At 33.4% G+C, this 24,078-nt stretch overlaps 1 protein-coding gene across 2 annotated transcripts; it reads right to left on the bottom strand.

Annotated features, from left to right (window-relative positions):
* Positions 1 to 12,206: 12,206 nt before the first annotated feature.
* Positions 12,207 to 23,467, bottom strand: LOC110618563 (dolichyl-diphosphooligosaccharide--protein glycosyltransferase subunit 1B). Of its 2 annotated transcripts, XM_021761717.2 has the most exons (9): positions 23,269 to 23,467; positions 22,855 to 22,899; positions 16,396 to 17,027; positions 15,399 to 15,546; positions 14,838 to 15,017; positions 14,656 to 14,724; positions 14,274 to 14,363; positions 12,757 to 12,906; positions 12,207 to 12,473 (listed from the first exon to the last, which is right to left on the bottom strand). In XM_021761717.2, exons 1-8 carry the CDS (start codon positions 23,383 to 23,385, stop codon positions 12,784 to 12,786), a joined length of 1,404 nt encoding a protein of 467 aa, XP_021617409.1. In that variant the 5' UTR covers positions 23,386 to 23,467; the 3' UTR covers positions 12,207 to 12,473; positions 12,757 to 12,783. The 2 variants fall into 2 exon arrangements, with proteins under 2 accessions (XP_021617409.1, XP_021617408.1); XM_021761716.2 differs by lacking the exon at positions 12,207 to 12,473 and having other exon boundaries at positions 12,617 to 12,906.
* Positions 23,468 to 24,078: the final 611 nt, after the last annotated feature.

Below are 24,078 nucleotides of genomic sequence, written 5' to 3'. Positions count from 1 at the left end.
TTATCCAATAGTAATTTTATTTTTCATCATTCAATTATATTTAAAATCCATTTTACATTAATTATAAATTTTTTAAAAATATTTGTATTCATATTATTCTAGTTCTTATCTTTTCCCTTCACACTCCTTTCTTCATTAAACCGGTTCTTTTCATTTGAGAGGCATAGGCTAATTTAGCAAGAGGAAGCCACTGTCACGAATACCTCCTATAAAGAAGAAAAACCTTTTTAAAAGACTTATTCGGAATCTTATTATACCTTTCATATTAGGGCATTTAATACTCTATATTGGCCCAACTACATGGCTTCTCATATCCTCCATAATGACTATTTCTCCATCTCCTTCACCTTTATATCCTCCAACTGCATGATCAAGAAAGCAAGCCAATCCTTTTAGAATGTATCAACAAGACTAGCCTCCCCAAATATTCATTCATCATCTATGGGAAAATTTTCAAAGCTACATACCTCATTAGTTCTTTTTTATTTGTCTATACCTTAAATTACACATCGCAATATATTATTCATTTTCTTTTTGTGAAAATGATTTCTTGACATTGTGTGAAGTTACGTAAATCATATAAATTATTGATGTCGTTGAAAATGAACGGAATATAATCTTGCAATTTTTTAAAAATAAGAGTAAAGTGGTTAGAGTTTAGTAGCTGCCATTTTGACGCTTAAATTAATAAGTTTTCGAGAAAAACGAGTGCAAATAGAGAATTTGAGTTTAGAAATATGTGTATTAGAATTCATATGTTGAATTTTGTATAAATTTTTTTTATATCGTAATAAAATAAGGTCAGTTGATGATTTTTCTGAAAATTCGACTAGTACCAATCAGTAAATAATATATCTTGTGATTATAGGTGTAATGAGTATTTAATTATATTAGGACATTATGGCAAAAAACTTGAGGTATAATGATATAATTTGCTTATCACAGTGCTAAATGGTCTTTGTTAGTGATACCAAAATAGTAAAAAAGGTCAATTTTGTTCGTAACTATATTAACAGAGGACAAAAATGATAAATTTCATCTTCGATTTAAATTTATCTATTATTATCATTAAAATATCAAAATAAATTTAAATAATACTAAATAAACGGAGAAGAATATAATTCACAGTATGAAATCCACGTAACGGATTATCTTATTTGATTTTTTTAATAATAATTTAGGAATAAATTTTCAGTGAGAAATTTGATATTTTTAACTCTTATTATATAATTTAGAGGCAAATTTGATATTTTAGCCATATAAAAATATCATGCAAGATTAATAAATGCGTGGTAACTTTAAGCAGATGAAATTCTGAAACTTAACTCATGTAGGAGATCAATGGATGATTTTGAGCAATTATAGAAGGAATCAAGGTCTATTGAAAATATTTAGCCATGAAGAATAAGGAGATTAGATGGTGCTAGAGTAGAGAGCATTATGATTAGGGATGGCAACTCGGGTTGATGAGTCATGTTCGTGTCGATACGAATTCAATACGAACATAATTAAGAGTTATATAAATATGCTATAATTAATAAATTATATTAAAATTTTAAATATTAACATGATATTTTTATTATACGAGTTATATGATACGATTAATTTAATTATATTAGATTAAAATGTTACGACTCATTTAATATGATTTTGCACGAATAAATTTATTAATATTATTTGACATAATAAATTTATTAACACAAATTGATACAATTTGACACACTTAATACATTTTTATATGACTCAATATTATTTTTTTTATGTAATTTGATAAAAAAATTAATTTTTTAAATATTTATAAAATAATATATTAATAAAATTTATATATTTATTTTAACATTTGTAATTTAATAATATATTAAAATATAAAACTTAATTATTTAAAATTAGAGAAAGTGAGACTTCGTATTTAATAAATTAATATTTTAACAAAAATTTAAAAGATAATATAATATTTAATTTATTAAATAAATACATAAATTAAATAATTTTTAATAAACAAAAATTGAAATCAACAATAAAAAGTTAATATTTATATTGAATAATATATTTTTTAATATAATAATTATAAATTGACGAATCATAAATTGACATATAATATGAATAATAAATTATGTTATAAACATGTTAAATTAGATTAATGGATTAATTCCTGACATAAATATAATTATTAGCGAAGAATGGTATGATTTTGACACGAATATAAAAAATTTAATTATTTTATATTATTTTCATATATTAGTACATGTCGTGTCAATAATTGCCGCCCCTAATCATGATTGATGATGGAGATGGAAATACAAAAATTTTCCACTATGCAAATTCCATTTTTTTTTTTTTAGAAAAAAAAAAAAGGAGTCCAATATTGAGGAGGCCTATGAGATTTATTTTATAAAAAAAATTTAAACCGACTTCTTTCAAAATTATGTATAATTTATTTTTTTTAAATAATTTTTTAATTAGAAAATAAATGATTTTTTCTTTTAATTTAAGAGTGGAAAAGAAAAGATTTTCTTTCAAGGCAGAAATAAGGTTGTTATTACATTTATTAGATAGGTATATATGATAAGATATTTTATTTATATATCCTCTTTGTTCTATAATTTTTATTCATTTTTTTATCTTAAAATTATTATTCACTTTCCTTACAATAATACATAAATTGACTATTATAACTCTATTTAATTTTACATTATTTTTAAGAAATCTCTCAAAATATCTCTTAATATTTAATAAAATTTAATATTTTTAAAATGAGTATAAACCTGTGATGTGATCGAAATAAACCTCTGCTGTGATTGGTCAATCTTATAAAAAAGAGAAGATGAAGTGGTTGACGGCTATGATAACTACTCCAACGCTCAAATTAGTAAGCTGAAGAATAGGGCAAGAGTATTATAATGTTTAGAATTCAAAAGTAGTTGTATAAGAGAATTGCGTACCTTTATTTCTATGATCACTGGCATTTATACTGTAAGAAAATGGAGTTAATCATGGCATCTTTTGAAAATCTGGCGGATGCCAGCTAATTGCCAAGGGATCTTGCTATTATAAGTGTAATGGGGTTCTGCTAGATGATATCCGCTAATGGTAACTTAGTGTGAAGACTCGACCTTTCCTGAATAGCGCGAGTCTTGATGAACAACTGGGTGCCACGGTGACCGAGTCTTCCTTTACATGGGTATGACCCTGTATCGGTTTATCAGAATCTTGCCATGTGGCCCTGTCTTGTGGTGACAGCTCATAGCTTACTTTGGACGACTGTTGTGTTATATCAGAGGTCCCCCACTGGTCTTCGATTCTTCATATTCGAAGGTGACAGTTGTTTTTCACGATCTGAGGCACGTGGCTAAATCATATTGGCCTTTCCTTGCTTACGTCACTTCGCCTGCACCTACCCCTCAATGATAATTGCCCTATTTCTTGAGCCGCATTTAAAGTTTACCGTCTCTTCTTTTTCAAATATCACTTTTGTTCACATTTGATATCTTTGCTTTCAAGGAAATTCATGTTTTCTTTCTCTTTCAAAATGAATAAGAATACTTTATCTTCTTTTCTTGCTTCTAGTGAAAGTTTCACCTCAAGCTCCTCCTCCGGTGGTCCCATTCGCGCCCTAGCTCCTATCGTTTCATTGAGGGTGAGTCATGAAAGCTAAGGTAGCCTGATCAGTGACATCCATTCCATACTAACAGAGAGAGATGTAGAACGTCTTCACGAAAAATACCAAAATTCTCGAGAAATCTTCCACATCTTTGCTGCATCTTTGTGCGTTTGCGTGGAAGACCAGATCCCTACAAAGGATACCATCATAGTCTACCATGGACCCATTTTTTACTGAGGTCCTCTGATTTCACAAGCTATCAGTCACCCAACTAAACTACAACAACTGGAGGATTTTAGTGGCGTTCTAGTTCATCTGCTTTAACAACAATATTGAGCCGAGCATAGTGCTTTTCTCTCAACTATACTGGCTGGTTACATGAAAGAATGAAATCTGGTTCTTTAGTGGGGAGAAATGCCATACACTCTTTAATCGGATACCCTTATCCTTAAAGCGCTGGAAGAACAAATTTTTTATCCTCTGTCACAGAGTGACTGGGGATTTTGGTCCTCTCCGTACTAAATGAAACATATATGTAGAGCTGAGAAAAGATGGGGTCCAGTCACGAAGGGACAAAGAAAAGGCTTTAAACTTTCTCCAAAGGATGGCTTCGTCCTAGAGGGTAGACATCAATGTGGCGATGAGGAATGCCATTTTGTCATGGCAGAGCCACTCTCAGCATGAACAGGCTCGGCCTCCTCACCCGCCCAGTTTTCATAGCCCTCGGGAAAATACTTCTCGTGTTTCAGAGCAGGGTACTTTTTCTTTCCAACTTTCTTTGGAATTGCCTTACTTACTCATGTTTTATTTTGTGCAGATATGGCTGGAAAGAAAAACAAGTATGCCAAGGCGGCTCATGCTGCCTGCAAGGGAAAAGCTGTTGCTGAAGCATCGGTCCACCTCCCAAATGGGCTCACCGGGCAAAGGAGATAATCATGCTTCCTCCTCCCCCTCCTGCACTTGCAACCGAGGAAATAACCCTCTCACAGCCCAAGTCTTCTTCTAGGGATACTCCTATGGTCGTCCCTGTTCAAGAGGCTAGTGTTGAAGCATCATGGCCCCGGGGCATCTAGCATCTAGTGCTGGCTTTGACTCAGACTACCTTCCTTGAAGAGCCTCGCGTATCTGTCCTCATTGCAAAGAATGCCCTGAGGCCCAAAGACCATCATTGCTTGAATGCTGTCGAGACCGATGACCTCTACAATAACATTATCTGCGATGGAGAGTGCTCTCTGTGCATACATGGCCAAGGAGATGAACAAGACTCTGAGGCGAGAGTTCAGGGTACAGAAGATGGATAAAAGTCTTCTGCAAGAGGAGTGCTCGAGGCTAAAGGCTCGGGTTGATGAAGTGGAGGGTACTATGAAAGGGATGTTGGAGTCTATGGACAAGCTCCAGGCTAACCTGGACCAGGCAAACGCTTCAAATTTTGTCCTTAAGAATCGGGCTAAGACGGCCGAGGATCAAGTGGCTATGCTTCAGTGCCAAGTCAAGAAGCTGCAGTCTCAAGTTAAGGAGAACCGGGCCACCTCCAACAGAATTGCTGAACTAGAGGCTTAGCTTAAGGAGACAGTAGCCTGGGGAGGGGAGATGTTCATCGAGGGCTAAGACTCAGTCAAGAAGGAGTTGGTGAAATGGTTCCCTTCTGAAGACTTTTTTTGAATAGACGACATCTTTCCAGAGGAGGGAGATGAAGATGAGCAAGAGGAGGAGGGACAAGCTGAGGACAATCCCTCCAACCGAGTCTCTACAAATGATGTAATAGTTAAAAATATAACAGAGACTCGGGAAGAGGAAATTGAAGACATCCCTCCTCCCATATGATCTTTCAATAAAAATAGATTTTTTGCATATCATACCATTATCTTCACTGATTTGTCCAGTATCCTCGTTCAATCAAGACTTAAATAATCATTTAAAAAATTAGGTAAAGGGTTAATACTCAACCAAAGAACCTGGTAAACATTGCCTTTGTCAAAAAAAGATTAAACCAAGTTTGCTAACAAGACATAACACCCAGTCACTAGCCTAACTAATGACCTTTCCATGGCCATAAAATAAATAACTTGAAAAATTTACAAAACAGAACCAACACCTGGGCACGCAGCCTGGCAAATACGAGCCTTATAGCCTGGGCATGAAATGCCTTAGAAACTTATTGTGAAGCAGGACTAACACCTCATTGCGTGGCCTGGGGAACACTAGCCTTCATGGCTTGGGCATGAAATGCCTTAGACCTTTTGTGAGATGGGACTAACACCCGGTTGCTTGGCCTGTCTTATACCTACATTGTAGTCTGGGCATGAAATGCCTTTAGAAACTTTTTGCTAAATGGGACTAACACTCGGCTGCGTGGCTTGATAAATTCCCGCCTTGTGGTGTTTTATCGGGACTAACACCCGATCATGTGCCTAGCGGATTCTCGCCTAGTGGCTTGCTTGACGGATACTCGCCTTGTGGCCTTAAAACTTTTATTTATCAAGACTAACACTCAGTCATGTGCCTGGCGGATTCCCGCCTTATGGCATGTTACCGAATGCTTTTATTAGTGGGATTAACACCTGTATTGTATGGCCTGGCTAATACTCGCCTTATGGCCCGTGTAGAAAATACCTTAGAAACTTTTTGTGAAGCGGGACTAACACCCGGTCATGTGGCCTGGTTAACACTCGCTTTATGGCCTGGACATAAAATACCTTATTTTAATGAGACTGACACCTGGATTATGGCCTGATGGATTCCCACCTTGTGACTTAGCATAAGATGCCTTATTTGACGGGATTAATACCCGGATTATGGCCTAATGAATTCCCATCTTGCGGCCTGGCATAAGATGCCTTATTTAGCTGGACTAACACTCGGATTATGACCTAATGGATTCCCACCTTTTTCCTGACATAAGATGTCTTGTTTGGCGGGACTAACATCTGGATTATGGCTTGATAGATTTCCATCTTGTGGCCTGTCATAGGATGTCTTGTTTAGCGGGACTAATACCCGGATTAGGTGGCCTGGCGGAACCTGCCTTGTGGCCTTTAAGGAATACTCTTTAATCTTTTTGAAGAAGGCAATCCCAACATTCTTTGTCACTGAAGAATACAACACATAAAAATTACATCGTTAATTGTTATTGATAAAATTTTCTCGGATTAAAAATATTCTAAGAGTAGAGAATAACTCGGCCAGCTTATAAGACCCTGGATGAATAACTTTCGAGACCCTAAATGGTCATTTCCAGTTTTTGCCCAACTTACCAAACCCGATTTTACCACTTATTACATCCGTCCATTTAAGGACTAAGTATCCTACACTAGAAACACATGACCTGACTCTTCTGTTGAACATTCAGGACATCTTTTATGATTCTTTTATTTTACCATCATTGGGTCCTTCTGCAATTACATGAATAATCCCTTACAGGTTCATGGTCAAGGGTAGTTTCAAGAGTTGTTACCTCAGGTTCGGGCCTTCTCTCTTTGCTATTCTTTTTGACGAACTTTCAAAGTGTGTCGTCCCTTATTAACCTCTTAATTTCATCTTTCAGCTGTTGGCACTCCTTCATTGTATGTCTGTGGTCTCTGTGAAAACGATAGTACTTGATCTTGTCTCGCCTTTTAGCTCTCTCGAGATTGAGCTTGGGAGGCTATCTGACTTTCTTGTCGTTCTTTTCAATCCACATTAGAATGCGTGTTCGTGAGTCATTCAATGAAATATAATTATTGTACTTACTTTGATCATCCCTTCTTCAGGAGATAGGGTGGCTTTTGTAGTCTCCTTCATATTCTCACTTCTTTGGCTTTTGGTTTTATTTTGTACTCGTCCTTTTGTCTTCTCTTAATGCCTGGACTTCATCATCTAGCCTGATGTAGCGACTAGGTCCTTGATTAAGGAGTCCATGAACTTGACATTGCGTATTTCTTTCTTCAATATTTCACATGCTATCTCGTTATTTAATTCCTCCACCTGTATTGCTTCTGCATTGAATCGTGAGATAAAACTCCTTAAAGACTCACTATCTCCTTGGAATCTTTCACAGATCAGAGGAGAGTTTTTTGTGAGGTATACAAGTAATAAATCTGGATTAAAATAACATAGCAAATTACATAAAGTTCTGAATTAAACCTGGACTTAAATATTGGTACCATTTATGAGCCAAACCTATGAGCGTTGACGGAAACACTCGGCACAACACGAGGTTGTCGACATCCTGAAGTTGCATGGTCATCCTAAAGATCGCCAGATGACTTCTGGGATCTACTGTTCTATCATATTTGTCTAAACTTGGCAACTTGAACTTGGTTAGGAAAGTTTTTGCTAAGAGCTCCTCTTATAAGGGTGAGGCATCGTCCAGGCTATAGTCTTCTTCTTGCTCTTTCTGGTACCTTTGAATAGCCTGTATCAACTTCTAGTCGACATCTTTTGGAGCATCGTCTGGTGACTCTTCATCTCCAAACTTGGCCTTCCCTTTGGACCGCGTCTGGATCACCTCTGTTCAAAGCCTTGGAATATCAACGGAGGCTTCCTCCCTTCCTCTAGGAGTCATGAATGATGCTTCCTCCTAAGCTTGGTATTACTCGAGAGTGACTTGCAACCTTTTGATGTATTGAAGCATTTGCTCATTGTTCAGATCGTCGAGATCTACTTCGTTTACTATAAGGGGTGTGTTTTATCCACCGTCTGAAGTGGAAGAAATGATAGCCCATTCATTGGTAGCAATCTTAGTAGGAGCTTGTGAATTGTCGATCATTTCGAGAGAGAAAAGAGAGATTTCTTTTTAAGAGAAAAGGGATAAGAGACCGGTTTCAATCTAGATGAACAGAGAGAATTCAATGAATTTTTCAGTAACGGAACCAAATGATATAGCCGAAATAGAGCTATACTATGATTAGTCAATCCTGCAAGAAAGAGAAGGTGGGGAGGTTGGCACCTATGGCAGCCACTCCGACGCTTAAGTCAGTAAGCTGAAGAATGGGGCAAGAGTATTGTAATGCTTAAAACTCAAGAGTAGTTGTATTACTCAAGAGTGCCTTGCAACCTTTTGATGTATTGAAGCATTTGCTCATTATTCAGATCGTTGAGATCTACTTCGTTTACTATAAGGGGTGTGTTTTATCCACTGTCTGAAGTGGAAGAAATGATAGCCCATTCATTGGTAGCAATCTTAGTAGGAGCTTGTGAATTGTCGATCATTTCGAGAGAGAAAAGAGAGATTTCTTTTTAAGAGAAAAGGGATAAGAGACCGGTTTCAATCTAGATGAACAGAGAGAATTCAATGAATTTTTTAGTAACGGAACCAAATGATATAGCCGAAATAGAGCTATACTATGATTAGTCAATCCTGCAAGAAAGAGAAGGTGGGGAGGTTGGCACCTATGGCAGCCACTCCGACGTTTAAGTCAGTAAGCTGAAGAATGGGACAAGAGTATTGTAATGCTTAAAATTCAAGAGTAGTTGTATTACTCGAGAGTGGCTTGCAACCTTTTGATGTATTGAAGCATTTGCTCATTGTTCAGATAGTTGAGATCTACTTCGTTTACTATAAGGGGTGTGTTTTATCCACTGTCTGAAGTGGAAGAAATGATAGCCCATTCATTGGTAGCAATCTTAGTAGGAGCTTGTGAACTGTCGATCATTTCGAGAGAGAAAAGAGAGATTTCTTTTTAAGAGAAAAGGGATAAGAGACCGGTTTCAATCTAGATGAACAGAGAGAATTCAATGAATTTTTCAGTAACAGAACCAAATGATATAGCCGAAATAGAGCTATACTATGATTAGTCAATCCTGCAAGAAAGAGAAGGTGGGGAGGTTGGCACCTATGGCAGCCACTCCGACGCTTAAGTCAGTAAGCTGAAGAATGGGGCAAGAGTATTGTAATGCTTAAAATTCAAGAGTAGTTGTATTACTTGAGAGTGGCTTGCAACCTTTTGATGTATTGAAGCATTTGCTCATTGTTTAGATCGTTGAGATCTACTTCGTTTACTATAAGGGGTGTGTTTTAACCACTGTCTGAAGGGGAAGAAATGATAGCCCATTCATTGGTAGCAATCTTAGTAGGAGCTTGTGAATTGTCGATCATTTCGAGAGAGAAAAGAGAGATTTTTTTTTAAGAGAAAAGGGATAAGAGACCGGTTTCAATCTAGATGAACAGAGAGAATTCAATGAATTTTTCAGTAACGGAACCAAATGATATAGCCGAAATAGAGCTATACTATGATTAGTCAATCCTGCAAGAAAGAGAAGGTGGGGAGGTTGGCACCTATGGCAGCCACTCCGACGCTTAAGTCAGTAAGCTGAATAATGGGGCAAGAGTATTGGAATGCTTAAAATTCAAGAGTAGTTGTATAAAAGAATAGCGTATTTTTATCTCTGTAATCTCTAGCCTTTATATTGTAAGAAAATGGAGTTAATCAAGGTATCTCCTGAAAATTTGGTGGGCACCGGTTAATTGCCAAGAGATCCCGCAATTATAAGTATAATAGGAATTTATTGGATGATATCTGCTAACGGTAACTTAGTGCGAAAACTCGACCTTTCCTGAATAGAGCGAGTCTTGATGAAGAACTAAGTGTCACGATGCCTGTGTCTTCCTTTCCACGGGTAGGACCGCGTATTGATTTATCAAAATCTTATCACGTGACTATGTTTTGTGGTGATAACTCATAACTTATTTTAGACGATCGTTATGTTACATCAATTGAAAAAATAAAAAATATATTTTTTTTTCTTAAGTTATGGAATGGAGAGGATATTATAAATTTATATCCATTTTTTTTGAGAAGATAGAAAATAATTGAAAATTTATTGGGGAAAATTGTATGCACCTACCATGATAAGTTCTGTTAGGACTTGTATATTCAAATAATTTTAACTTTTCCTCTCGTTTTGTTTGAATCAAGACCCATAAAAAAAAACTAAAAAATTGACCATATCTGGTAGGATTTAAAGTCCATGTAAGACATATTACCGTTTATACTCGAAATCAAGTATCATGCCTTTAATTATCAAACTTCCAAACTGTTAGCAAACCCACAAAATTAATTACATGAAAAGAAAATTTCCAGACTCAGCGTACAGAAAAACATGCACATCAACAGTAGAATCATTATGGGCTGGGCCAGAGTTTCTACTGACATTCAATGATAAGGATGCATCTATGTCAAATGCTCCAACTTCAGTTTTTTTTTTCTTTTTTTCTTTTATCTCCAATTATTTTTAAAAAAATATTTTTTTATTTTATTATATTTAGACAATTAAAAAATTGATTAACTAAAAATATTTTTCTAATAAAAATATTACTTTATAATTATTAACACAATATTTAGTAATATTTTTGCTTTTACATTAGAATGGAAAAAAAAACCCATTTTTAGGCTTAATATGTATTTTTTTCTTGAATTAATAAGAAAAAATATTGTACTATTTCTTACATTTTATTTTAATTTATTATGTGTATATATGGTCACTACATGTAAATTTTCTTAACTAATAATTAAATATGCAATCACAAAATAAAAAAGAATAATATTATCAAATGCTATATCTATGATTTTTCAATTATAATATATATAAAAAAAAGTCGGTGGGAGGAAAATACTGCTATTACGAAAAATATCCCTACTTATATATAATAATTACAATTTTTTTATTTATATATATATATATATATTTTTAATTTAATTGGAAAATTATATTGATTTTCTATTTAAAATAAAACTGTTAAAAACATACATTAATATTTATCTAAAATTGTTGGGGATTTATTTTAATATTTAATTCTATTAAATTAAAATTTATAATAATCTAAAATAAAATTTAAAAAATAAAAAATTTGCACTTAAAAATATATAAAAAAATAATATTTTTAGTGATGCATATTTATATTTATGTCTAAGAATAAAATTAGCAACGATAAACTTTGGTATTATATTTCGCTCAATCATTTAGTGACGTAAATTATTACATCATAAAATTTTTAATCGCGAATTATTTATTTATAACAATTAAAATTTTATTTAATAAACTAAATCCATGTAAGTTTTTTTTTCTAATATTATTGTTCTATTACTTTAAAGATTAAAATTCAAATACTACTAACGTAAATATCAAATTAAATAAGTAATAATAATTTTTTAATAAAAGCAAAACTTTACAAATAATAATCTTTTTTATAATAAAATAACTATAAATAAAATAATTAACAATAAAAAATTAGTCACATCTTTTAAAATAATATATCTTCATGATAATTTTTAACCAATTTTTATTAGATATAATTATAATAATTTGGTATTTTAATAATAGAATTGTATTACATATGATTAAATTTAAAAATCAATAATTTTATTTAAATAAAAATATAATATTATTAATTTTAAATTTTATCACAATAATATAAAGTTAATTAGTACAAAACATTTATTTTAGATATAGATTTTATTTGTAAATAATTTTAAAGTAATATTTAGTGTTTTAAAAATAAATTATGAAAAATTACTTTTTACAATATTTAATTAATTACTATTGATTATCCATTATTAAAACTGTTAATCGCTATTACGTGGTATTTGATTTAATTATTGGATGTAACGTACAAAACTTAAACTAAGTGTTTGGTAATTTTTCTGAAACACCTGATATTACCTTTATTTGTAAATATAATTAATAAATGAAGAATAAGTACGAGTAATAAATAGAAGACAGTGGAAATAAAATTTAATTTTTTTTTAAAAAAAAAACTGAAAATAAATGTGAGACCTATTAGTCTGAAAAACTATTTTTTTGCCACCACAGCGATACCTCATTGCCAACGTAGAGCTACTTGATGTTGATATATTTCTACCATCTTTAATGTTTCCTTCCAAATCACCAACGCCTGTGTGTCCAATAAATTTCATAAGTTTCAAATCTGTTTTATGGTACATTCTGGATGGCAGAGGTTTTTCTTTTTCCTTTTTTTTTTTTGGGAAGAAAGTTCTAGCATACTACAATTTTAAATAATGAAAATGAAGTATGCAATTTCAGTCAAAATAGCTTGGATTCTGACATTTCATTCTAATTGCTAACCACGTTAAACAACTCACAGCATGTTGAGCTCTTGATTACAGAGATTAACTCTGTGTCAACTCATAAATCTAATGCATTGCTATAAATCATACCTATATGTGTTTCTTTTTCTTTTTCTATCACTTGTGTATGGAAAGGTCAATGTGCAAATAAGCTACACAGGCCACAAACAAGAAGAAAAATGCAGATACCAACATCAATGGTTCTGCTAGCACGACCATTTGGTTGAAACTGTAATACACCTGCAAAAGTCGAATCAGATTTTCATTAGCGTTAGCAGGTAAAAAGAAGGTAGCACTAATTGTAATATAAAATTAGAGAATATAAGTAGGATAGATTGGAGGATTTATCTTTCATTTCAGAACAAATCAATCATTTTGCTAATTTTCTTTTGCAAGCATGACCATGCCCAAAATGTAGGCCTACAAAGAAACAGACTGAACAATTTTCATGGTTTTTGGGCCTTTGCCTCCATAACTTTTAACCCTCCATTTGGAATTAAGGATTTCGGATTTAGCAGGAATTCAATTCAATCGATTTCTTTTTTTAACAATTCTCTTGTTTGGAATGTAAGAATTCAATTCTTTTTAACTTGAAAATTTTTCATTTTAAAAGAAATTGAATTCTTATATAATTTTACAAAAAAAAAAAAATGAATTCTTTTCTTGCAAAATGAATCATACCAAACGGAGGCTAAATGAATTAATCACAACATGCCAAATCAGGCAATCTCACCATACCTTTTAATGGAGTGGGGCCAGAGTTCAGGTCTTACTATTCATCAAATATTGGTGGATGTTGAAAGAGTTGGCTTTAGGGTCAGGGAAGGGGGAAGTTACCCTTTATTGTTTGCACATGCCCAGATGAGACACCCATCCCCCCTCCCCCCTCCCCCCTCCCCCACTCTCCCCAACCCCCAATGTACTATCACCCAAAAGGAAAAAGAAAAAAAAAAGAAAGAAGAAGAAGAAGAGAGAGAGGGAAGCACTATAAGCCACAAATTAAAATTACGAAACAGCACTTTGCACGGCTTTCAATTAATTTCTTTATGATCAATTCTCTTATTTGAAATGAAAGCATTAAATTCTTTTTAACTTTAACTTTAAAAAAAATCATTTTAAACAAAATTGAAATCATGCATGATCTATAAGAATTCATTTGAAATTTTTTCTTGCAAAATGAATTTTCAAATGAAGCCTAAAAGATGGAAAATAAAATTACCATATACCATAACTTGTGCATCTTAAAAACTCTAAACAACATACTTGATCACATTTAGGTATATGACATCATGTACCGTCTATATAGCAGATTCAACATGTATATAAGCTACTACAACATTGAAGTAGGTGACTTGGTGCTGATAGCATGGGGCATTACCAACAGCAATTTTTATTTTTCATGCATTAAAATAGGCATTATAAATGAAATAAGAAGGTTCCATAAAAGTCTGCCACCTAAATCTTGTTGCCAAGGAAAACATTTTGATCTCTGTTTTAATGGCTAACTGAAACCCTCACAAACAAACGTCTAGCATAATTTGAACACATAACTTAGATATGGCGATACCAGCAAACAAAATACATGTACAAGGGGATTGAAAATCCACCTGGAAAGGAGAGTTGTGCTCAGGAACTACATTTTTCTTTTCCAGAACCAGCACAGTTCTCCCAACAACATCAAGGTATGAATATTTGGTCTGCACAGTCCAATTTAAAATAATCAGTTCACAAGAGCAAAAATGCAAGGCTATAGATGCATATGAGAAGTACTCTGGCTTTACCTCACACGCTGCCTGTAACGTTCAAATATTCATGTTGCCAATCATGATAGTTTTATTGTTATTGCTTATATAGAAATGAACAATGTAGCCACCTACATATGTGCTAACCAGAATAATAGCCTAAGTTGCTAGTTAGTAGACATGCAAGAAATAAGTATCAAATACATTGTCCCATGAGCAGATAAATTGTTATTTAAGGACAATTTACCTCCACATGTTGCTCTACTGGAAAAGGAACCACAGCAGAGGGCTCTTTGGATCCCTCTGGCAGCACAACCTGAAGTAGGATTGCTTTTGAATTAGAAAGTTTACTTTGGAAAAAGATACATTGAAACTTCTGAGCCATATATATATAGCAATATGAATGTAGAGGTATAGAAATAAACCCACTTTGACAGTTAACTTGTCCACAACAGTCTCTGCAAGAGGACAGCCAAAGCTGAAGTTGAGGTAACGTTTGCCATCTGAAGACTCAAAAAGGAAATCTTGCAATGGTAGCCCATACCCAATGACAAAAGTAGCTTTCCAACCTCCAAATAAAGGATACCGTGGTTCAATTTCAAGTTCCGACTGTTTAGAAAAGCATTGATTCAACAAATTTGAAGATCAAAACCACATCTCATAAATAGTGAATATTGTATTTCCCATTTGCAGTAATTCTACCTCTCCAATTAAAATACAACACAGTTCCTTTAGGATGTGAACATACAATTTGAAAATGCAGGCAAATTTTAATTTCCAACTTGGATTGCTGGAAGAAGAGGAGGAAACCAAGGAAAACCAAGAAGGACACAAGGTAAGGAAAGGGGATGAGATAAAAAGAATCTTAACACCTCTTGATTGTATATGTAGATAAACGTCAGGTGTTACCTATTTCATCTTGGTAATTGACAAAATGCATCCCAGGCAATGCCAACAGGAAATGGGAGTAGGGAGGAAGAGAATCAATACCTTTCGGTTATCTGTACGAAAATGAGATGATGAAATGTTTCCTATTTCATCTCGATAATAGACAGAATGCGTCCTGGGTGGTAGTATTGCTAGAAGGTGTTTGAATGAAGATACACCGTTAAAAGATGGCCTATTTTGATAATCAACCCTGCCAAAAGGAAGTTTCATAAATGCTAATTGAATGAACCAGTTGCAGAAAAAAAAAAGCTATGTACTTAAAAAAGAAGCACAAAATTTTATGTTATGTATAGTTAGAAGTTTGTTTCCCACTGAAAGGGTATGTCACTATACAATAACTATATTTAAGAAAGAAAACTTAAATATAAGTTCATGAACACAAGCACATGCAGAGAAGGATTTCTCACATTTCATTCATCAAACTTCCTTAACGAATATGAAAATATTTGCGGAGCTAGATTTTAGGTTGATGATTTAAGAAAAACATTAGCAAATGTTTATTATCTCAAGATATTATGGATGTGAAAATGTATGCAAAGAATGGGAAAAAAATGCCTACATATGAAAAGAAGTGAAAGTGGCAGCCACCAAAGATGAGTAGGAAGATTACTAAAATGGTTTGACCAAATTACATGTAGACCTATATATGCACTAATAAATAATAGTCCTGTATTCAAGCACCAGAAGCAAATAAGATGAGTAAACAAAAAAATGATGTGGATAGAAGGATAATAAATCATTCAATCTAACAAAATTTTGGCCCAAAACAAGTAGAATGGAGAATAAGATAAATATAGTGAATTCTCAACTAATTTGGTACTGAGCCTTAGTTCAATTGAATCATTATTACTTGTTTAACATGTTAAGAAGCAGTATGATAGATTCTACCATGCGTTCCGGTCTAAGTTCCAATGCAATATAGGAAATGAGGGAAAAAAAAGGTCACAGGGGAAAAATGAGGTATACAACTAAAGTATAGAAAAATTTAAAAATTAAAAAAATATATACAAATACGACAAGAAAGCAGAAGAAATCCTACCTTGAAAACACGCCTTTGTGTCGAGCACCAGCATGAACCAACTTATACTGTTCTGTTATCTGAAGGTTGCCCCAGTGAGATATTTCCACTTCACGTACAAGCTCCTCAACAACAGCAAATGGATTGTTATTCTCAAAATGAACAATTATTGGAGAAAATGAATATGGCGGGCGATCTTCATATGGCCCATACTTTAATTCTTTACTGACATGGTTAGTTGGTCCCACTCTCGTGAATGATTCCACTTTCGCAGTTGGTGTTTTGATAAAAGTTGTTTGCTGCTTAATATGGTACGGTGACAATATTATAGCACTATCATGGTAATATACCAGCTGCAGATCTGATTGGCTTATCTCAGCTGGAAAAGGTTCCAAAGAGTGTGTTAACAGATAGAGCACTTCCAGTGTTGCAGTTTCACCTGAATTCAATGGACTGAGCAAAGATATGATAAAATATTTAGCTCCATTTGGTGCATCAGGTAGCTCTGTTGGCTTTACATCAAGAAGCATGTATATTCGCTTCTTCCGCTTTCCTGTGGCTGCCTGTGCTTTGACAACTGCTAGATGATCAACTTGAGTAGGTGGGAAAGCGAGAAGGACTTCAGAGGCAGGAGCTGCTCCAGCATTCTCAACCTGAAAAGACCCATATTCATGAACAAAATTAAATTAAATTAAATTAAAAGATATCTGAAATTACCAAAATTATCAAACCCAGTTCAGTCTTAAACTGGTGAAGACAAAGGATAAATGGTTTAAAGTTCAATTGGGGTTCAGTAAGTACAATACTTATTCATGTACTATTCAATTATATTAAATATTGTTGGGAAAGGGGTAATGTGCCCCTTATATGGGCCATAGACACTCCTCCCCCTTGAACTAGCTTTTGGGGTGAGTTAGATCTGTTCCAAATTTAACATGGTATCATAGCCTCCCCATCCGATGTTGGACCTCCCATGAATATGTCACGCACCAGTAAAATTCTGGGCGTGGGGGTGTATTGAATCCCACATAGGTTGTGGAAAAGGTAATGTGTCCCTTATATGGGCCATAGGCACTCCTCCCCTTGAGCTAGCTTTTGGGTAAGTTAGGTCTGACCCAAATATATCATATAATACCAAAATTAGTAACTTTATACATTTTAAAGAAAATTACTAAAATAATTTGCAAATTTTAATATATAATTTTCTTTTAAAAAATAATCAAATAGTATTAGAAAAGAATAGTAGAGTTTTGCGAAAGAAAATGCTTGATTATTTCTTCAAATAGTGGGGTTTATATTATAGCTTTAGAAGTGAATCAATTAGGAAATACAATAAATACAATTCCTATAATTAATCCCTATAATCTATCCCATAATTTACAAAATCACAGTACTGAGGCATGCAATATTCTAACCTTAAGCTGGAGCAATAGTCTATATGCGCCTAGCTTGTTACAAATGCAATCAATCTAAGCACCTCTAAGGGATTTAGCCTAGCTTGTTACAAATGTAATCAATCTAAGCACCTCTACGGGATTTAGTAAGGATGTCTGTAATTGACCATTTAAATTGACAAAACTAGCGGCAATACATCCTGAAGCAATCTTCTACCTAATGAAATAACAATCTACCTCTGTGTTTTGTCCTTCCATGAAAAAATGGATTAAAAGTGATGTGCATTTTTCCTTGATTATCACAAATCATTCCCATATGTTAAAAGTCGAGGCGTCTCAACTCTTGAAGAGTTGTTTTAACTAGATAAGTTCACAATTGGCTAATGCCATAGCTCAGCATTCTGCTTCTCCACTTGACCTAGCCACTACATCATGCTTTTTTACTTTTCCAAGATATTAAATTCCCACCAATTAGAACATACTACCTTAAAGTAGATAGTCTATCTTATTAAGAACTTGCCCAATCTACATCAAAATATCCAACAATCAAAGTATGCTCACTATCTTCATACAATAGTACTTGTTTGATGCTCCGTTGATATATTTAAGGAAGCAAATAGCTACATCACAATAACTATCTCAAGAACCTTGAAGAAATCACACTGCAACATGAAAGATCACCGGAAAGAGTCATTGGTTTGTCGTCATGAGTAAATTTCAGACATTTTTGCGCAATTAGCCTGTACATCTCCTAGAATCTCCAACCAAGCAATACCAAGTATTACATCAACACCACCCAGAGGAAAAATGTAATAATTAGTAGTAACTGTGAGAGAAGGCAACTGTAGTGGGACATTAGAACACATACCCTGAGAAGTGGTTTTCTAACCATTTCCCAAACAAAACCAAAATGGGGGAGTATCGTGAACGGATAAATTGAGAGCTGAAACCGGGTGTGTGGCAATAAAATTGTGGCTTGCCCCACTATTCACCATCACGACGAGGGGAGTATCATGAAGGAATGCCCGGAACTTCATTGTTTTTAGTTGAGAGATCTCGCCAACGGAGTACAGAGGCAACTCCAATTGGAAAAAATGGCCCAGCTAAATGAAGGTGAGCGGCAGGTTCGGAACACTTTGATAGAGTTAAGAATTTGCAAGAGAAGATTTAGGAAGAGACACAATAGAAAGACCAATTGCTGCAATAGTATTAAATGTCTCAAAAAGAGTAAAGGAGATACAACATTCTTTACAAGAGCTCACTGCTATCACACTAATGAAATAAACTCTAAGGAAAGGAAGACCTTGGCCCAACTGAAAGTCGATTACTAACAACAAAATTTTTGCACACCAAGAAGAAATTAACCTCCTGCTTATATCGTATATTTTTTCCTGCATGCGTTTCCGCTGGCTCTTCTATATCCCCACCAAATATTCCCTCAGTAACTAACAAGTCAGAACTTGCTGCCACCTCATCATAATTCACCAATTTCACCTTTCTTCTAGAATATACCCTTAATGTTTCTGATCCCCTTTTCTCTTGGTTCACCTATGGAGAAGGTTTCATAACAAAAGCATAATAGCAAGAAGAGAATGATTATAACTCATTAAAATAATAAATAGGGTAAAAGGTTAAGAGAAGAACAACTACCTTTTCCAAGAGTAATGGAAGGAATAGATGTTTTTGCTTGAGTGATATAGGTAATGGTGGCAATATTGGAGATAAGTCACTTAGATGTTATTGGGTAGCTATATCATCATGAGAAATATCATTGGGGTTAGCAAAAGTGGGGCAAGTAGTTGTCTATAGACCTGAAGATGAGGGGGGTGACTTATGGAGCAAGAACAACAGGAATTGGTAAAGCCATAGTGTTTTGATTGATGGTATTTGGACCGAGAAGTATGGTGAATCTTCACAAAAGGTTACATCTACCAAGAACAAATGCTTGTTTGTGGTCAAGTAATAATATTTGCATCCTTTTTGAAGATGAGAGTATCCTAGGAAGTCACATTTAATATTACTTTGTTGGAGTTTGTCTTTTCCGAAGTTAAGATCATGAATAAAACATATGCAACAAACAAACAAGGAAAAAATGGATAAGGAGGTTGATTTGGAAATAAAAAGGAATGGAACTCTGATTTTGCAAGACAAAAGAAGGAAGCCTTTTTCAATACGGGTTGGGAGGGAGAAAAAAGTTGAAACTAGGGAAGGGGGGAAAACATTTTCTCATTCAGAGCATTTTTCACCTTGTCCAGCAGTCATACTATTGAACATGGTGGGCCTAGACGCAAATGTTCTATATTCGACACTATAAGTGTGGAACATGGCACTTTGTATGCGGGTTGCACAAAATAATTGACTTTTGAATTACATAATGATTGAGTCATCAATTGTTGGATCAATCAATGATTTCATAGTAGTAATGTTCAACACTTACAGTATCAAACATAGTCGACTTCCACATTGCATTACTGCATGTGTTGTAAGTTCGACCAGTCATAGTATTGAATCATCATGTTTAACACTATGACTATCAAATAAGTATTGATGTGCCACGTTCGACACTTACATTGTGGAACATGGCATTGTACCAATTCCACGCAGGAATCTTTGATGCGTCATCTCGTCCATGTAGAGATTGGTTCTCTACATGGCTTAACCCCCACCCTCAGTTTATTAGAATTATTAATTTTAAATTTTATTATTGTTATTTTGAGGATAAAATGAAAACATGGTTTAGAATATATAATTATTATAGTCATAGTGTCGAACATGACGATTCAACACTATGACTATTGACCCTATTTATCCTGATTTTCAAGAATATTTTCCCCACAAACCTAATTTCATAAAAACTCCCCCCCCCCTAAATCTAAAAATGGCTGATGGTGTATGAATAAAGCATGGATTATTTCTCTAAGATGCCTATTATTAGGCACAACTACTCCATTTTGTTGAGTAAGGGCACAAGAAGATTGATGAAAACTTCCATGAGAAGACATGTACGTTTGAAAAATGAAGAAAAAAATATTCATGTGCATTATTGCTATGTAACACTTCAATGGAAACACCAAATTGAGTACGTATCTCTGAATAAAATTTTTGAAAGATAGACCAACTCCAAATGGTTTTTCATTAAAAAAAATAACTATATGTAGAGAGAATATTAATCAATAAAAGTAACAAAGTAGTAAAACCCTAAATAAATTGACGTTAGTAGGACCAAATTTCTGAATGAACAATATAAAACATGCATGCATTACAATTATGAATTCTTTTGCTAAAAAAGGAACAAGTTTGCTTTCCGAGTTGACATGACTCATAGTTTAAGGAAAATAAATTGGAAAATTATGGAACTAGTTTTTGAAGTTAGGAAAGAGTTGGATCATGGATGACCCAAACAATTATAAAGAAGTTTAAGAGAAGCATTGGAAGCAAATGCAACTAGTGTTTCTAGTCCAAAAAGATTATACAATCCTTATCACTCATGTTCTATGCCAATCAATTTCCATGTACTTTGGTTCTACACGACAACAGAATCAGCTAAAAAGGTGATAGAGCAATCAAGTTGTCTAGTTAATTTGCTTATGGAGATCAAATTATATGAACATTCTCAAGCAAACAACACTGCAGTTAAAGAAAAGAGGAAAGAGGGAGTGTTTCCCAACTCCATTAATTGCAATTTTTAGCTAGTATGAAAGTAGACATATTAGGAGAAGGTATAAGAGTAGAGAAGAGATTTTTATTACTAGAGATATGGTCAGAGAAACCATCAAGGATCCATGATCCATTAGCTAAGTGAGCCTTACAAGAAAAAAGGATTATCAGATTAGGAAGCAAATGCAAGAGGAGAAGAGAATGAACATTGTTTGATATACTGATAACGTAAATACTATACTAAGTCAGCTCTACTTAAACTATTATTTTAATTAAAATATATTTTTAAAGTATGATATCTATTTCAAGTTAACTACTTGGTCCCTATTTCTTAATCACTCAATTAAAACATCCCTGTATTTTATAAAATCGAACTTTTTAGTCCTTTTGTCTAATAAAACACCAAACAACCTGTTTTAAACTTGATTATAGGGACTAAAAATTATAGAAAGTTAAAATTATGGGGACAATATAATATATATGTAGTTAAAATTAGTGAAACTAAACAGTATATTATTCAAAAGTAAAACAAGTTGATTGCTATAGAAAAGAGAGTAAGAGAGTCTCCTTTAGGGATGCTCAGGGCGTTTCTAGCTCTTCTCAAAAGAAGAAGGATAAACAAGTTTGATCTTACAAAACACATGAACACAGTATTTGAGTGATTAAGAAATAGGGAATAAGTAGTTAATTTTAACAAAAAAGGGGACCTATTAACAATTCACCCTAAGCAAATATTTTATGAAAAAATTATAAGGAAAAAAGTATTTTATTATCCCTAAAGGAGGAATAAAATCTTGAAGATGATAGGCAGATTTTTTTTTTTTTTTAAATTCCAACAGTGAAAAACGTGAATAAGAAAAAATGAAGTATATGGTAAAATTTTAAAACTAAATGAAGGCAATATACTACTTATTTAAACTAGCTTAAAACATAGTGCTTGTAAAAGCCAACATGAAACCTTCTCCCCCTATCATTTTCCCCCCAACATATAAGCACTCAAAGTCTTCCACACAAATAGGTTCAACTTAAAATTAAAGCTTACAAGCTAGTTTGATTAACTTATAAGCTAGGCTTCAAAAGAGGTGTTTGAGCCAGACTGGTTCCTTTTGTTTCTGATTGAACTGGCCGAGCTGGTCCAAATTTGGCATCTGTACAACTTAAACATGAGGCCTTTGACCATCTAAAAGGAATTTAAACATAATAACCCGCCAAAGATAAATGCTAAATGTGAATTTAGAAGACTAGTGGTGGAATGGTGGAATATATATAGGTGTCCGTTGTGTGTTTCACTAGCTGAGTACAGTTTCTTAGCCTACCATCCTAACAATTATATTAAATCATCAGTACATTTCATTCAATAGACATTAAACTAATAAAATAAACAAATTGCAAAGCTACCATGTTAATAGAAGTGGTACAACTTACATACCTTCAAAGTCAAGAAGACCTTAACAATATGTGAAGTCAGGTCAATCTGCATCCATTATCAACAGAGGAAGAAATATCAGTTCAAGTAACAAAGTCTGAACCAAAGAGTTGTACAAGGGCATAAAACTCCAAAATCTAAAAGGATAAATTTCCCACAAATAGCTTAAAAATCTAAAGCAATCACACATAAAAGCTAAATATCGGATTTAATCACAAGAGTGAATCAAAATGCAAGTATTATTATCCCCAAAAAGCAGACTATAGCCCTAAATTACAAAATTCAGTAAACGTAGTGTAGAAACAAGAAATAACAAATGCCAAAAGAAGCCAAGTATTGGAAACCCAAACGACCGGAACACATACATTGCAAAAACTAAGAAGCATATATTGATAGAAGCGAAGGACATGATCTTACTCTGCGCTCGGCGTTGAGGATTTGGATCTGTTGAGAGGAGAAGGACGTGGTGAGAAGTGAGAGAAATGCAAAAATGGAGAGAGCAAGGGCCAGTGGAGCTCCTTGCAGAGCTCCCATGGCCGTGTGGTGCAGTGTAGTGGACTCCCGATGACAGTCCTTGTGTTATAGCGTATCACTGTCACCAACGCCTGCGAGTAGTGACGTGAAAGTTAACCAACTTTCATTATTGTTATTATTATTATTATAAAAATATTTAAAAGAAAGTATAATTACATAATTAAAACAATAAATATTAATAAAAATTATTATTTTTATTTCTAAATCATAATATAATTAATAAATTTATTTCTCTATTTATAAAATTTAATAATTTATAAAATTTAATTATATTAAAATTAAAATTTAGAGATCAATTAAAATATTAAACTATATTTATTTCACCTAAAAATTAAATGGTTATTTGAACAGCCAACACGACTATAATAATAAAACAGTAATTACATATTAAAAAAAAAAATCAAACTAAACTTATTAAAATAAACTGAATTTATCTTTTACATAATTTTGTAAATCGATTTTAATAGAATTTAATCTGACCGAGTACTATAAAAATTAGATTTACAAATATCCTTAGGATGTGATATTCATAGAAAAATAATTTTTATATTTCTTAGCGTTTATTGTATTTAAAAAAATTTAATCAATAAAAAATATTTTATTAATAAAAAAATGAAATTATTTTTTTAAAAAAATATTCTTTTATTGAAAAGATAAAATCGCTTTCCTTAAATGTGATATTATTAATATTTT

The sequence above is a fragment of the Manihot esculenta genome, chromosome 7 (genome assembly GCF_001659605.2).
Source record: "Manihot esculenta cultivar AM560-2 chromosome 7, M.esculenta_v8, whole genome shotgun sequence".
Taxonomy (NCBI): Eukaryota; Viridiplantae; Streptophyta; class Magnoliopsida; order Malpighiales; family Euphorbiaceae; genus Manihot; species Manihot esculenta.
The sequence above is the reverse complement of the archived record's forward strand: the minus strand, read 5'-3'. Positions and strand labels throughout refer to the sequence as shown.